We start from the raw sequence: 13,714 nt of genomic DNA on the forward strand, positions 1-13,714 counted from the left end.
CTTCAAAATGTTGGGAAACTGTTACAGCCAGTTTACTAATCCCCCCCAGTTTATTGCAGACTTCATGAATAAAACTTTTTGTGCAGAGAATCACTTTTAATGTGTACTGGGAAGGGATAGAGTGGGTAACATCCTCAGAATATGATCCTTAGTGGAAGATACTGGGGTATTTACACAAGAGAATGCCCCTAGTTTCACCTGAGAAATGTTGGAAAGGGTGCATGTCTGTCAGGGAAGATGTTTGCTCTCCAGATGTTGCTGGACTATGACTCCCATCACCCTGACTATTGGCCATACTGGCTGGGGCTGATGAGTGTTAGAGTCCAACAGTATCTGAATGGCCCCAGGTTCCTCACTCCTGATGTATATGATAAACCAGGGGTTCCCAAACTGTGGTCCGTGAACCACCAGTGATCCGTGAGCTTCATTGAGGTGGTCTGCGAGTGAATGAGAGGCTAGAATCAGAGCCAGCACCAGGCACGACTGGGCTCTGGGGCACCAGCCTGGCCAGGGCCCAGGTACCTGCCTGCACCTATCTCTCCTGTTGTGGTAAATGCTGGCTGCGCTGCATGTGCATGCCTGCCATCAACCAAGATGATGGCAGGGGCATCAGACCCTTAGGAAGCCTTGGCTGCCATCTTGGTTAATGGCAGACATGTGCGCAGCACGGCCAGCATTCACCACAATGGGAGAGGTAGGTGGGGTGTGCAGGCGGGAGTTGCAGGCCTGCATGGTTGTAGGTGGTGTGTGCCTGGGATCTCCTTCTCTGCGATCCAAGGCAAGGTTGGGAGCCAAAGCTGCCGCAGATCATGGAATAGAAGTGCTACCCACCCACCCTAAGGAGGGCCCCCTCTGAGCCATGGTGCCCTCAGCCAAGGCCCAATTTGGCTGCCCTCTGGCACTAGCACTGGCTACAATTAAGAACTTTAATCTTGATTGCATATTTTCTTTTAATGGTGGCAGCAAGATTTATTTGTATTGCTTCTTTCATTTCTTATATTGCATTTTATTGTATTACAGATTGAATTCTACGGAATATAATAAGATACAATATAAGAAATTAAAGAAGTAATAAAAATGCAATTAAAATCATACAGCATCTAGCACAGTGCATTATAATTGCTACAACAGGGAGGGAAATTAAGTGGTCCATCAAGACCCTCGGCAATTTTGAAGTGGCCAAGGGGAAAAAGTTTGGGAACCCAAACCACAGGGTGCATATATGTACATTGTCAATTCTACATACAGCCGCTAGGGAGCAGGCTAACTCCAGTACATCAGACCCCTGGAGGGGCCAGGGGCCGGGTGTGGCTGGCAAAGGCTGGGCGTTTGTGAGTGTGTTTTTCCAACCCTGGGATCAGCCACTAACTGTTTTCACAGAAGGTTGAGGATTGGCGGATGTTTCCCCTTGGTATTCATGCTGCATCATCTACCAGTTGGAAGATACAAGTTCCCCACTGTTGCGTAAGTCAGAAGTAATCCCCATGGCATCAGGAAAAAACAGGCATGCTGTTGTTGCCTGCAACACACACTGTGCCCACAACCCAATAAAGCCCACACCACCGTCACACGTGGCACTTTTTTTTTTTTACACAGGAGGGAAAATACAGGAAAGCTGCAGGTAAAAATAATTACAAGGGACAATCCAACACATGCATGTAATATATGAACATCTGTAGTCTTAAATCCTGGCCAGTCTGGCAAAACTTCCTAGGAGGTTTCTTGGGAGATGTCGTGGTTTGCTGCTTTGGGATTAGCACAACAGGCCTGTGTGCTTGCTCCTGCACCCCTCCTCCACAGCCAATACCTTTATTTAAAGCACATTCAGAGCACATTCACTCCACCACCACCAAAGAATCCTGGGAACTGTAGTTTATTAGCTACATGAATTTGTAGCTCTGTGAGGGATAAACTACCGTTCCTGGGATTCTTGGGGGGTAGGGGGAGGATTTGCTTGAAATGTATGGTGTGTATATAGCCTTGAGAGAGCCAGTGTGGCATAGTGGTTAGTTTGTTGGACTACGAACTGGGAGACCAGGGTTCGAATCCCGGAGTTTTACTAAAAGAAAAACACAATAGATACTGCAAGCCTGAAGTCTACCTACCCCTGTGGTAGAGCACCTTGCACAGTCCCAGGTCTATATTAATGCTGTATCATTACTGCTTAGGACTGGGGTGTAAAAAGCTTAAAGAGAAATCCTGATGCAAGCCTTACTACTGTGGTAGGAAATCTCAGGCCCAGGGGCCTAACGTGGCCCTCCGTGCCTCTCTCATCTGGCCCTGAGGACTCTTCCTGGGCCACACCCATTCCCGAGCCATACCCCTCGCCAGCCACGCTTTGCATGCTCCTTGAGAATTTTTGCCTGACTGGAATGAGTCCTTGATCTCTGGTAATGCTTGTTGATCGCCTGGATGGTGGTGAGAGAGGGGGATGTGAGCATAAGGAAACTAGTCCTGTCACAAGAAGGCAGTGTTCACATTTGTTGCTCTGCCCATGTTTGCTCCTTGCACTTCCCAAGCCTGGTGTGCGGCCCCCAGAAAGTTGTCCAGAAGGCGAGGCGGCCCCCCTGGTGGAAAAAGTTTTCCCAACCCTGCCTTGTTATTTCTGCTAGATGTAGCGGAGGCCGTCTCTTCAGTGTCACCCCTCGCCCAGCTACAGGCTCTGCAGTCAAACACCCAAATGTACTTGGCTCCATGAGTTTCCCTGACTGACTCACACACATTTTCCCCATTCCCCTCCCACCATCTGCCTATCTGTTTTCCAGCGACCCCAGAAATGTTCTGGGTCTTTGCTCTGAACTTGTTCACGCCCCTTTTCTCCATGTGGGGAGAGTGCGGAGCAAGGCGGGGGAGTGACTCACTCTGCCTTGTTTCCATTCCAGATGAAAAGCATGAATTTGGAAGTGACAGTCAGAAAAGCAGAAAAATCATAGGATTAAAAAAAAAAAACACAGAAGAAGAAGGGAAATCCTCTATTAAGGTGGAATGATTGCTGTGCTGCCAAAGACAGTTCTTCCAAGGCAGACAGGACAATACCCACTGGATTAGGGTTATAGCCAGTGCTAGCTCATGGCTCCCTCCAAAGAATCCTGGGAACTGTAGTTTACCCCTCCCAGAGCTATGAGTGCTGGCACCCTGAGGAAATACTGTGATTTCTATGTGCTTTAAATGTATGGTATGGTACTGGTAGGCAATGCTAGCTCTACTCAGAGTAGACCCACTGAAGTCAATAGACAAGACTAACTTTCCCAGTGTTGGCTGGGGCTGATGGGATTTATAGTCCAAAATATCCGGAGGGCACTAGGTTGATGAAGGCTGCTGTAAGCATCGTTTTTTATTCATTGTCAGAATGATGGGGCTGGGGTGGCTTCATAATTGTGGCATTTTCCCCCCAAGAGACTTATTTAGGTTCCTGTTTAGTCTCTTTTCAGAGGCATGTAAAAAACTTTTATTCCACCAGGTCTTGAGAATTGACTAGAATCAGCTGGAACCTGTTTCAGGTTTTAGGGGTTTTTTTGTTTTTGTTTGTACTGTTCTGAATATGTGAATTGTCTTAGGAATCTTTGTTTGTTTGTAAGCAAGTTGGTATATTAATAGTAGAAATATATTTTTTTTAAAATCAGAAGAGTGGATAACTCTTCCCCCTTCTATTTTACTGCTCACTTATATCGCTCATATGGCATTTTGGATCCTTGTTAGTGCAAATAGCCTCATGCCTGGTCACCTATGGCGAATAATGATTACCCCACAAATAATCAGGTAGGGAAACTTTATTAAAGGTGGTGGCTTGGAGGTGGGTGGGCCACAATTATTAATTGAAATATGTGTCAGTACATGGACTAGTCAAAATATGTGTAGGCTACTTATTTTTGCAGACTTATTTGGAGGGCTGGTATAAAAAAATTAGCTCTTAAACGTAACGCTAGGGTTGTTTTTATAGCATTTAAAATCTTGAATATCTGCAAGAGCAGAGACCTTTGAATCTCATTGGGAATTATGCTCCTACCCTAATCCAAACAGGTGCCCATATTTAAATCATGCCACCTGCAAGGCCTCCATAATGTGTGTGCTGCTGACTCTTGGTCTCTCCCTAACCCTAACCCCCCCCCCCCAGTGACATAGGGAAAAGGTGGGATTGCTAAAGTTCTTATGTGGGAGACATTGGCTGAGCACTGAGCTTGCAAGACTGGACTGGAACATTGGCTGCATACACACCATGCCTTTAAAGCACATTGAAAGCACATGGGTTCCCCCAAAGAATCCTGACAATTGTTGTTCACCCCTCTTAGAGGTACAATTCCCAGCACCCTTAACAAAGTACAGTTCCCAGAATTCTTTGGGAGGTGTTTTAAATGGAGAGTGTGTATGCAGGTATTATAATACCTAGCGGAACGCCTCTCCCGATATGAACCTACCCGTTCACTACGCTCAACATCAAAGGCCCTCCTCCGAGTTCCGACTCACACAGAGGCTCGGAGGGTTGTAACGAGATCTAGGGCCTTTTCAGTGGTGGCCCCCGAACTATGGAATAGTCTCCCCAACGAGGTTCGCCTGGTGCCTACACTTCTATCTTTTCGGCGCCAGGTTAAAACCTTTTTATTTTCCCAGGCTTTTTAAATATTTTAAATTTTTGTTGTTACATAGACCAGGCTGTTAATTGTTTGACATATATGCTTAGTGTTACTATTGTCATTTTAATGTATTTTTATTGTATCGTATTTATGCTATGCTGTGCACCGCTCAGAGACCCTCTGGCTTCGGGCGGTATAAAAATTGAATAAAATAAATAAATAAATAAGAAGCAGGGCTCATCCACATGGCAATTTAGTGTGTGTCTGGTGCTACTTGCATCCCCTTGTAATTCACATGGTTCACATGATGTTACAGGCAAGCAGAAGCTAAAACGCAGTTTTCCCCTTTAAATTTGTATCAACCCAATCCAATTATAATGCAAAATGGAAAGGAAATACCATCACAGCTTTGCTGCGCTCCTCCGTGTAGACTCTTTGCTTCAATTTTTTTTAGTGGGCGGGCTCTGTTATGCCCCTGCCGCAGCCACTGCCTACTTTGACTTTCACTCACTCCCCCCTCTAGTCAGTTTCATAATAGCTTCCTATCAATTGCACCAGGAAGCTCTCTGGGCTTCAGGGAGAGGTGTGCAATTGATAAGAAACAATGAAACTGACAAAAACAGCCCCTCCCCTTCTCCATTAGCAATATTGACACTCCGGAGGGAGTAAACATGTAAAATTGGGGGCGGGGCCACAAGGAAACAATGATACTAACTTTTCCAGAGTAACGCCTACTTGTGTGAATGGAAAACAGCGGATTGGAAGCTACCATTGAGCAAGAAGTGTGGACCTTGAGAAGCTATTGTGATGGTAACAGCAGCTTCTTTAGTACGAAGTTAGGCTCCAGTGTGGATAAGCCCTTCATTTTGTACTACTCACCCAGTGGTGCCCTCAGCTCAGGACTTTAGGGCAAATGTCCAGAGCTCCACTCAGCAGAACGAGCAGGAGGACCCTCCGTAGAAGGAGCCCTGGCTTACCACATTATGAAGTGAGTGAAGGAATATACTTAGCCATCTAAAGAGCTGCCCTTCCCAGCCATTAAGAGATCAAATTACCTAACTCCACCCACTCTGCCCTCTGTAGCAGGGCAGGGTCATGGGGGGTTAGCCCCATCGCAGTCCTCCCCACTGTGGAACCCATGTACAGAGAAGCTTGGTACTGCCTGTTCTTTTTGGCAGGGGAAAGGAATGTGAAAGTTTCCTTTGGCCGGGCTGGGAGTGTTCTGGCAGTGGCCCAGTGAGTGACTCACAGGCTGGGGACACTTGCCATGCCCTGCCAAACACATGAAAAGTGGCATGGGGCTCCAAATTTTCTTCCCCAAGGCCTGATACTGGCCAACTCTCCACCGATCTCTTGTTTTCATATGTGGAATGGATCAGAGCTTGGAAAAGTCACTTTTTAAAACTACAACTCCCATCAGCCCCAGTCAGCATGGCCACTGGATTGGGCTGATGGGAGTTGTAGTTCAAAAAAGTAACTTTTCCAAGCTCTGGAATGGATTACCAGGGAAGGCGAAAGGATAGTGTAGCCACAGCAAAAGACACGTCAATCCCTCTAGCACACAGTATTGTCTGCTGCAAGGGTGGCAAATCTAAAGCCGGGGTACAGGTCATAATGTGGCCCTCCAGACCTCTATACTAGGCCCTTGAACCTCTCCTCAGGCCACATCCCCATCCCAGCCACCCCTTTCTTGAGCAGTGTTTTTGCCTGGCTGGAATGTGTGCTTGGACTCTGGTCATGATTCTTGCCTGCCTAGATGGAGGATAGAGAGGGCTGTTTGTAGAAATTAGCCTGCTGTACCAGGATAACATATATATTAATTGCTCCACCCACGTTGCCTCTGGCCCCACCCACCACTGGCATGTGGCCCCCCCAGAAGGTTGCCAAGAAGGAGATGTGGCCCTTGGGCTGAAAATGTTTCCTCACCCCTACGGTGAATGGCAAGGCAAAAACATTTTCTAGCTTTCCTGCCGGAGGTCCCCTTTTTTAATGAGAGGTATTATGAAATAAACATGGGACCTTTTACGTGCAAAATGTGTTGTCCTACTCAGATATGGTCCTTGCTAAGATCTGTTGGTAACAAGGCAGTTGTTAATCCCAGAACAATCATATCCTGGGGCTGAACCCTGCTTGGAAGCACACCATCTGTGCTGGAAGTGGATGCCCCTTAATCCCAGCTGTAGCCACACTGGTTATGCTTCCTGAGGTAATGAGCAAGATGTCCCAGGAGCGTTCACAGAGTGCCTTTATTTTACCATGAAGAGTCACATTTCCTACAGTTCCTGATTGTGTGCAACCTATTTGTGGGTGATCCTTCACAAGTGCATGTTGGACATGGAGCAAAATATACATATGTGGGACTAGTAAAATGCTATAACCTATGTGCATATTGAGCTCTACAGTTCTTTAAACCTGGGATCGTCTGTATCATTACCAGAGGCTCTTTGGGGAAGATCATCTGCTTCAGATGCAGAAGGCCTCCAGTTTAATCCATTTTATCTCCAGGTGTGGCCAGTTAAGACCCGTCTGAAACCTGGGAGAGCCGCTGCCCGTCCATGCAGATAATACCGAGCTAGATGGACCAATGGCCTGAGTTGGCATAAGGCAGCTTCTTCTATCCCTCCAGGTGGCCTGGTCATCTGAGATGCAGTGGGGTTGCAGCCAGCAATATGTTTTGTTTTATTCCCCTTTAATACATTTAGTGTAAGCTGCCTTGGTAGTTTTGACTGAAGACCAGGCTGTAAATCAAACTACATCTACAACTGCACACAAAGAAGTATTTGAAAAACAAAGCATGGAAAGTGAGTATTTGGATGTGTGCAGCACAGTTAAGTTTTGGATGTATCACATCACTGTTAGGGGATTGCCACAGGCCTCTCTCTCTCTCTCTCCAAGCTCTATACTACTCCCCTCAGTACCACCACCACCCAAAAAAACTAGGCAAGGCTCATACTGGAAAATGCAACATGTTTTATTTAGGATGAAATGCTGTTAACAGTGACAGAGGCACATCACAGAAGCTCAGACTAAGCTCAGACTGAGCCCCAGGATCCCAGGAAAGTGCAAGGGGACCAGCAGCTGGATCTCAGTAAAGACAGTTGGTCAGCAAGGTTCCTTAGATTCCCCCAACTGGAATTAAACTTATTGTCTTGATCCTGAGGTCTGCCCCATGAACTGTCTTCCCTTAACACCCCAATGGATAGGGCAGCTCTGTTGGCACAAAGAACTGCAAATGCAGACCTGCCCTTGCCTCTACAGTAAGTGACTGGGAATTATCTTGCAAATTCAAGAATGCTTGGCACAGTTTAGAAGCAGAATGAACTGAGCAAAACGTAAGTATACATAAACAAGGATATGAATATTTTTGTATAGATAACTTGTATTATGTATTCTGGCTGCCAGGTTTGGGGGTCTTTGGTTGCAGAAGTTGGCATTTTAACTGGTGGTGTAGAATAAAGGGGTGAGCCCTGACTACAGGATGGGACCCTCACCTGCACCATGGGCTGGCTAAGGGCTTTTACAGCACAGTAGGAATAAGCATTTCCTAGGGATCCTGTCGGGCTTTTACATTTCACACAGACCTTCCATCAGGCCATTGTGAATGTCAGTTTCATGCTTTGTTCCTTGTAGGTTTAAGGCAGTCCAGAAATTTCTAAAGTCAGCATGAAGTCGCTCCTAAAGCAAGCTGCAAGTGAAGTAGGCAGATAATCGCTGCTGCTAGATGTGAAATAACATGCATGTGGCTTTTGCAACAGTAATAATATCAGCCGAATGGAGCTAACGAACCAGCTCAAGTGTAAAACCTGACTACAGAGAGACAAGGAAAAATTTGAGCACAACAGATATACATGATGCAATGCAGATGGAATAAAATTGTAATTCTTCCTGGCGTAGTCCATACAGAGTGTTGCTCACATGAGGGCAACCTTGACCTGAAATCGTGGTACGTGAGAGACTGCAAGAAGACAGCTGGAGAGGCTGGGCAGCCAATGTGAACTCTACGATTGACAGAAGTTTGCTGTCAAAGTCATGCTGTCAAAGCAATGAATGGACGGAAAGTTGTGCACCCAACCCAAAGCTTGCCATGCCACCACAGGATCTGCTGCCTGACAAGGAGCGACACATCTGAGAAATTCAGTGTTCATTTGTTTATTTTAAAGCAAGCTCCTAGATCTCATGATTTTGGATAAACGGTAGGAAAATTCTGAATGTTTTTTCCACTTCCAATGTTCCCCTTTATCATTCCTTTAACTTAAAAAAAATCCGATGATTTGGGAGGGAAAATATCAATAATGGAAGTAGGAAAAATGTGCAAGACTAAGCAAGCATATACAAATATACATAACTAGAGACTTACAGACTAAGGTTTATCTTGACAGTTTGAAGCTATATGTGCAATACAGACCTCCTCTAAACCTTGTTCCCACCTCTTTTTCCACAGTCCCTAGACCTGCCCATTTTTCCCCATAGGAACAATGTGGATTGTCAATACACCCCTCTAGACTATTCTAACCACTCATAATTGTGCACATTCTGTGACATCACCACAGCTCAGCCAAAGACTTGAGGAGGCTCACATTACAGGTGACAGCTAATGTTTAGGTCAAGGATGGGCAGCCTTTCAACATCAGTACATCAACACCTTTAAATGTAGCACCGAGGAAAAAAAATCAGAAAGTCTGGCTTGAAGGTCCAGAGGTTTGGACAACACTGTAGGTCCAAACATTCCTTTATTTTATCTATACAACAACTACAGGAACTCTAATGTTGAAAGGTTGGTCATCCATGGCTTAGTTGCACAATACACTCCAGTGACATAATGTGGGTTTCCTGAATTTTGCACATGGAACACACACAGCCCTGCCTAGGAGGGTTTCACAGTTCTCCAGAGAACCATAGAGGTGTAGCTGCCAAGCTGCTCTGCAGCACCTGAGAAAGGGGGTTGGGAACCTTGCCGCCCTTAATTATCTCTATGGTCAGCTCTCCAGTCTTGCCACTACTGCTGACTGACACATGTACACTACAGGCTTCAACTGGTGTAACCGTCACTTCCTCTTCCCAGGAAATGGTAGTTCTGTGACAGGAGCTGGGAATCTCTCAGGAGAGAATTCTCAGCACCCAAATTCCCATTATTCGTTGAGGGAAGTCAGGATAGTATAAAACCAACAACTAGCATTTTTGTATTGGAGGACTGCACTGCAAAATTCAGAGAAGTGCAGATTTTTGAAGGATTGCTGTGTTTCCCTTGGCATATTGTTTTGGTAAGTGTGAATTGGATAGGTTCACCTTTAAATGCTAACTGAACTGAATGTTTTCCTCATCTCTGCCTTCAGCTGCCTTCCTCCTGTGCTTGCCTCAAGCAACAGTTTGTCCATTTGGACACCGACCCCAGTCTGACTTTCTCAACCCCAGCGATGGTCTCACCCTTGCGACTGGATGGATCCTCTTGGCTGCAAGGCCAGTGCGGGCCTCTTCCTGGCTACTTACTAGGAGAAAGAGCATAATGTCCAGAGGAAGCTTCCTGCTGCCGAATCCCAGGAGTGTTTGGAGAAGGGCCTCCAGCACTATTCAGATCTGGGAAAGGAGGCCATTCCGCTAGTCAGCACGAGTGGGCTGCCAGAGTGCTTGGAGTGGGATTTCCAGGCCTTTCTTAGGTTGACATCTCAGAAGTGAGAGGAGACTAGGAGGAGGGGACAGGATGCCAATAGCTCCATCAGCCCAGCAAAGCCTCCATAGGGAACAACGCTGCTTGTGCCAGAGAAGTCTTCAAAGTATTTTATTTTCTGAGACAGAAAATCTAAATGGCAGCCTCCCCCAGTGATGATAAAAACTGTAATAATAAATGAAGCAATTGACAAGTTGATGCCTTTCCAACTCTGATCTGTGTAGGCCGCGTTTCATCACCTTGTCTAATGGCAGGGCTGGCTCTGGCTTGAACCCAGCAAATGTCGGCTAAAGCAGTACTTGTTGAGAACCTAAGAAGAGCCCTGCTGGATCAGGCTACAGGCCCATCTTGTCCAGCAGCCTGTTCTCACAGTGGCCAACCAGATGCCTGTACAGAAAGCCTGAAAGCAGCGCCCGAGTGCAACAGCGCTCCCCCCACATACGATTGCCAGCAATGGGAATTCAGAGACATATTGCCTCCAACAGTGGGGGTAGAGTATTGCCACTGTGGCTAGTAGCCACCGACAGCCTTCTCCACAGATTTGTCTAATCCTCTTTTTAAAAGCCAGCCAAGCTGGTGGCCATCATTACCTCTTGCGTTCCTGTACAGGAGCTTTCTCCTATCCCGTAAGCTTGGGAAGGGGCTTCTACAAATCCTTGCTTCTGCAAGCTTCTTCCCAGGAAGCTGGGAAAGACCCGTTGCTTTGAGGCAAACACTGTCCACCCCATCTCCAAGGAGAGGAAGTGTCCACCCCTGCCCGTGAAGGGAAAGGTCTCAAAGGCTGCAGCTGAAGTGCCATCACCCGAGCATTCCCTGCCACCTGACAGCATGGAGCCAGGGAGCACTTCCATCGTCTGCCCTCCTCGCTGGCCTACAGCCAGGTAGGATTTTGTACATCCTGGCTCCGCTCTTGCTGTAAGGAACATCCCTTACATTTGACTAAAGGATTGCTCACAACTTTGTTAATCTATTTCATTATTCCGTCTTTCCAAGCTAAGGAGTGCCCAAGGCAGAACATTTACTTGCCAGAATGGAGAAAAAAGTCAAGCCCTCCTCCTCCTCCGCCATCTCCACTAACACCACCCACGAAATGATAACCTCCACTGGTTTCTTCAGTTTGGTCACCAGCAAGGCCTGAATCCAGTATGCCTGTATCATGAGGCCACACACATCACGGGAAAATGAGCCCAGGGCGCTGCCTTATACTGAGTCAGACCGTTGGGCCAACTAGCTCAGTGATGTGCACACTGACTGGCAGCAGCTCTCCAAGGTTTCAGACAGGGACATTCCCAGCTATACTTGGAGAGGCCGGGAACTGGAGCTTTTGCTTGCAACGCACTTGCTGTACCACTGAGCTTTCGCCCTTTCCCAGAGGGTCCAGAACCTGGGGTGTAAGGTTTGTTATTCATTCTGTGAACCTCCCTGCCACCCTCAGGTCTGGCCAAATGGAGGGTGCTGTAGTCATAACAAGCCTATTAACTGCAATAGGTTAGAGTGGGTGAAGGGATGCTCTCTCCCTGACATTTCCAGGTCAGGTTTGCTCATGGACCTCATGAGTAACTCGGGGGTTGCTATTTCTGGTCTTTGCCTCCTTGCCTTTCTTCATTCCTGCCTCACCTTGTCCCGCCCTCAGCTTGGCCGAAGGAGTCTGGCAAGGAGTAACGGCAGCATCTCCACCACCACAGAAATAGCCAACAGATGCTGTCCTCCATAATGTCCCAAGCAGTTTTGAGGTCCAGCAGGGGAGGTTCAGTGTAGACGAGGGGTTGTAGCCAGTCTTAGCCCTACTAACAGCAGACAGTTGAAATGAAGGGACATGGCTAACTTAGATCCATTGATTTCAGCAGGTCTACTCTGAGAAGGACTTAGTAGGTTATCAACCCAAGATTTCTAATGGAGCCAGGGGGATAACAATTGCACAGTGGCTCAGGGCCAAGGCCTACCAAAGAAGGTCAAGATTCTTGGGTCAAGTCCATGACTAATATTCTCAGTCCAAGGGAGGCCAGACCATGGCTTGATGGAACAGTCCGAGGCTGGTGCACAGGAATCAGTGCCCTGATGCAGATAGCTCAAGCGTGATATAACGAGTGCAGCATGGCCAAACGGAGCCCTTTCGGCCTGGTTTCTGAGAAAGGAAGGCCTCTTGTGGAAACATCCAGTGTGAGTGAAGTAGGCCTGGAAGAAGGAAGTAGAAACCTGAACGGTGAGACAAACCGAAGTAGATGAAAGCCAGCTTGGTGGCCTGAGGCGTGCAAGAGGAACTGAAGCCTGGGACAGAGGACAAAATGGAAGGTAGAAGACTAGTTTGGAGGAGGGAGTAGAAAGCAGGATTTCCTGAAGCAACGCAGCGTTTGACTGCGAGGTGGGAATGAGGCCTTCGTGAGGGATTCGAGCCTGAATGATACCTTCTTAAGCCTGATATGGGCGGAAAATGAAAGCTGGAGCAGAACCAGGGCCTACTTGGAGCAGTTCAAGCCTGGTGTAGGGATGGGGGAAAGCCTGGGAAGCTTTCTTAATCTGCTGACCCCTTCTGCCGACGCTTGGAGGGTGGCACCAGGTGGCGGGGCAGGTCAGAGGGCAGGCTATGGCCCTCCAACTTGACCTCAATGAGGTGGCTAGCAAGAGCAAACTCCTCATCGTCCAGCATGCCATCACGGTCAACATCGCTAAGCTTCCAGATCTTGCCGAGGACGGAGTTGGGCAGCTTGGTCGTGACCATCCAGCTCTTGGCCTTGGTGCCACTCAGCTTGCCGTCCATCGGGGACAGGTTGTAGAAGATCTCGTCGTATTTGGGCTTATCCTTGGTCACAACCCACTCGTCGTCATCCATCCCCTCGTACGCCCCCTCTGTCGCTCCTTCGATGAAGGGACCGTTGCGGGTGCCGTCGAAGGCACCCCCTTGCACGATCTGCTCAGGGACCTCCACTTCTTCCTGGCGCAAAAGGGGCATCAGCTTGGCAATGTCTAGAGTCAGGAGCTCATCCAAAGCATCCACTATGCGGGGCTTCAGCCCGTGGAATTTGGTGAAGTCATGCACCATCAGTATCTCCTGGAGAAAGGGGGGAAGGAAGAGATGACATCACCTAGGGGTGAGGCCCTGACCCTTACAGGGAAGCATGTGAGAAGACTCTTCTCAGTGGCTAACACACTCCCCTTTCATGCTGATTGGCTGGTAGGACACTAGAGATATAGGAACCCTACTGGGACCCTGCTCCCAAAAAATAAAGGGTGTAAGACCCCCGAGACTCCGGAAGAGTACACCACTGATTACCACCAATGGATGGTGTGATGGGGCTGCACCTGTCCTCTGTTCGGCTGTGTCACCGCAGCAGCCCGAGATGGAGAGATGAAGAGGTGCGGAGGGGATGGCAAGGTCGGCATGGAGCAAATGAGCCGGCAGGAGCACTGGATTATCTCCACCGGCACATTTGTGCTGTGCCAGCCTCACCGCCACCACACTCCTTGCCCTCTCTGTCCC

General features: G+C 47.8%; 1 protein-coding gene across 1 annotated transcript in view; it reads right to left on the reverse strand.

Moving 5' to 3' along the window:
- Positions 1–7,526: 7,526 nt before the first annotated feature.
- EHD2 (EH domain containing 2) overlaps positions 7,527–13,714 on the reverse strand; it is a 52,634-nt gene continuing 46,446 nt past the window's right edge. Inside the window, exon 5 of the mRNA XM_061596350.1 lies at positions 7,527–13,285. Within this exon, the coding sequence (XP_061452334.1) occupies positions 12,749–13,285 (537 nt within the window). The 3' untranslated portion in view covers positions 7,527–12,748. The remainder of the gene's footprint in view (positions 13,286–13,714) is intronic.

The sequence above is a fragment of the Rhineura floridana genome, chromosome 15 (assembly GCF_030035675.1).
Source record: "Rhineura floridana isolate rRhiFlo1 chromosome 15, rRhiFlo1.hap2, whole genome shotgun sequence".
In the NCBI taxonomy this organism is placed as follows: domain Eukaryota; kingdom Metazoa; phylum Chordata; class Lepidosauria; order Squamata; family Rhineuridae; genus Rhineura; species Rhineura floridana.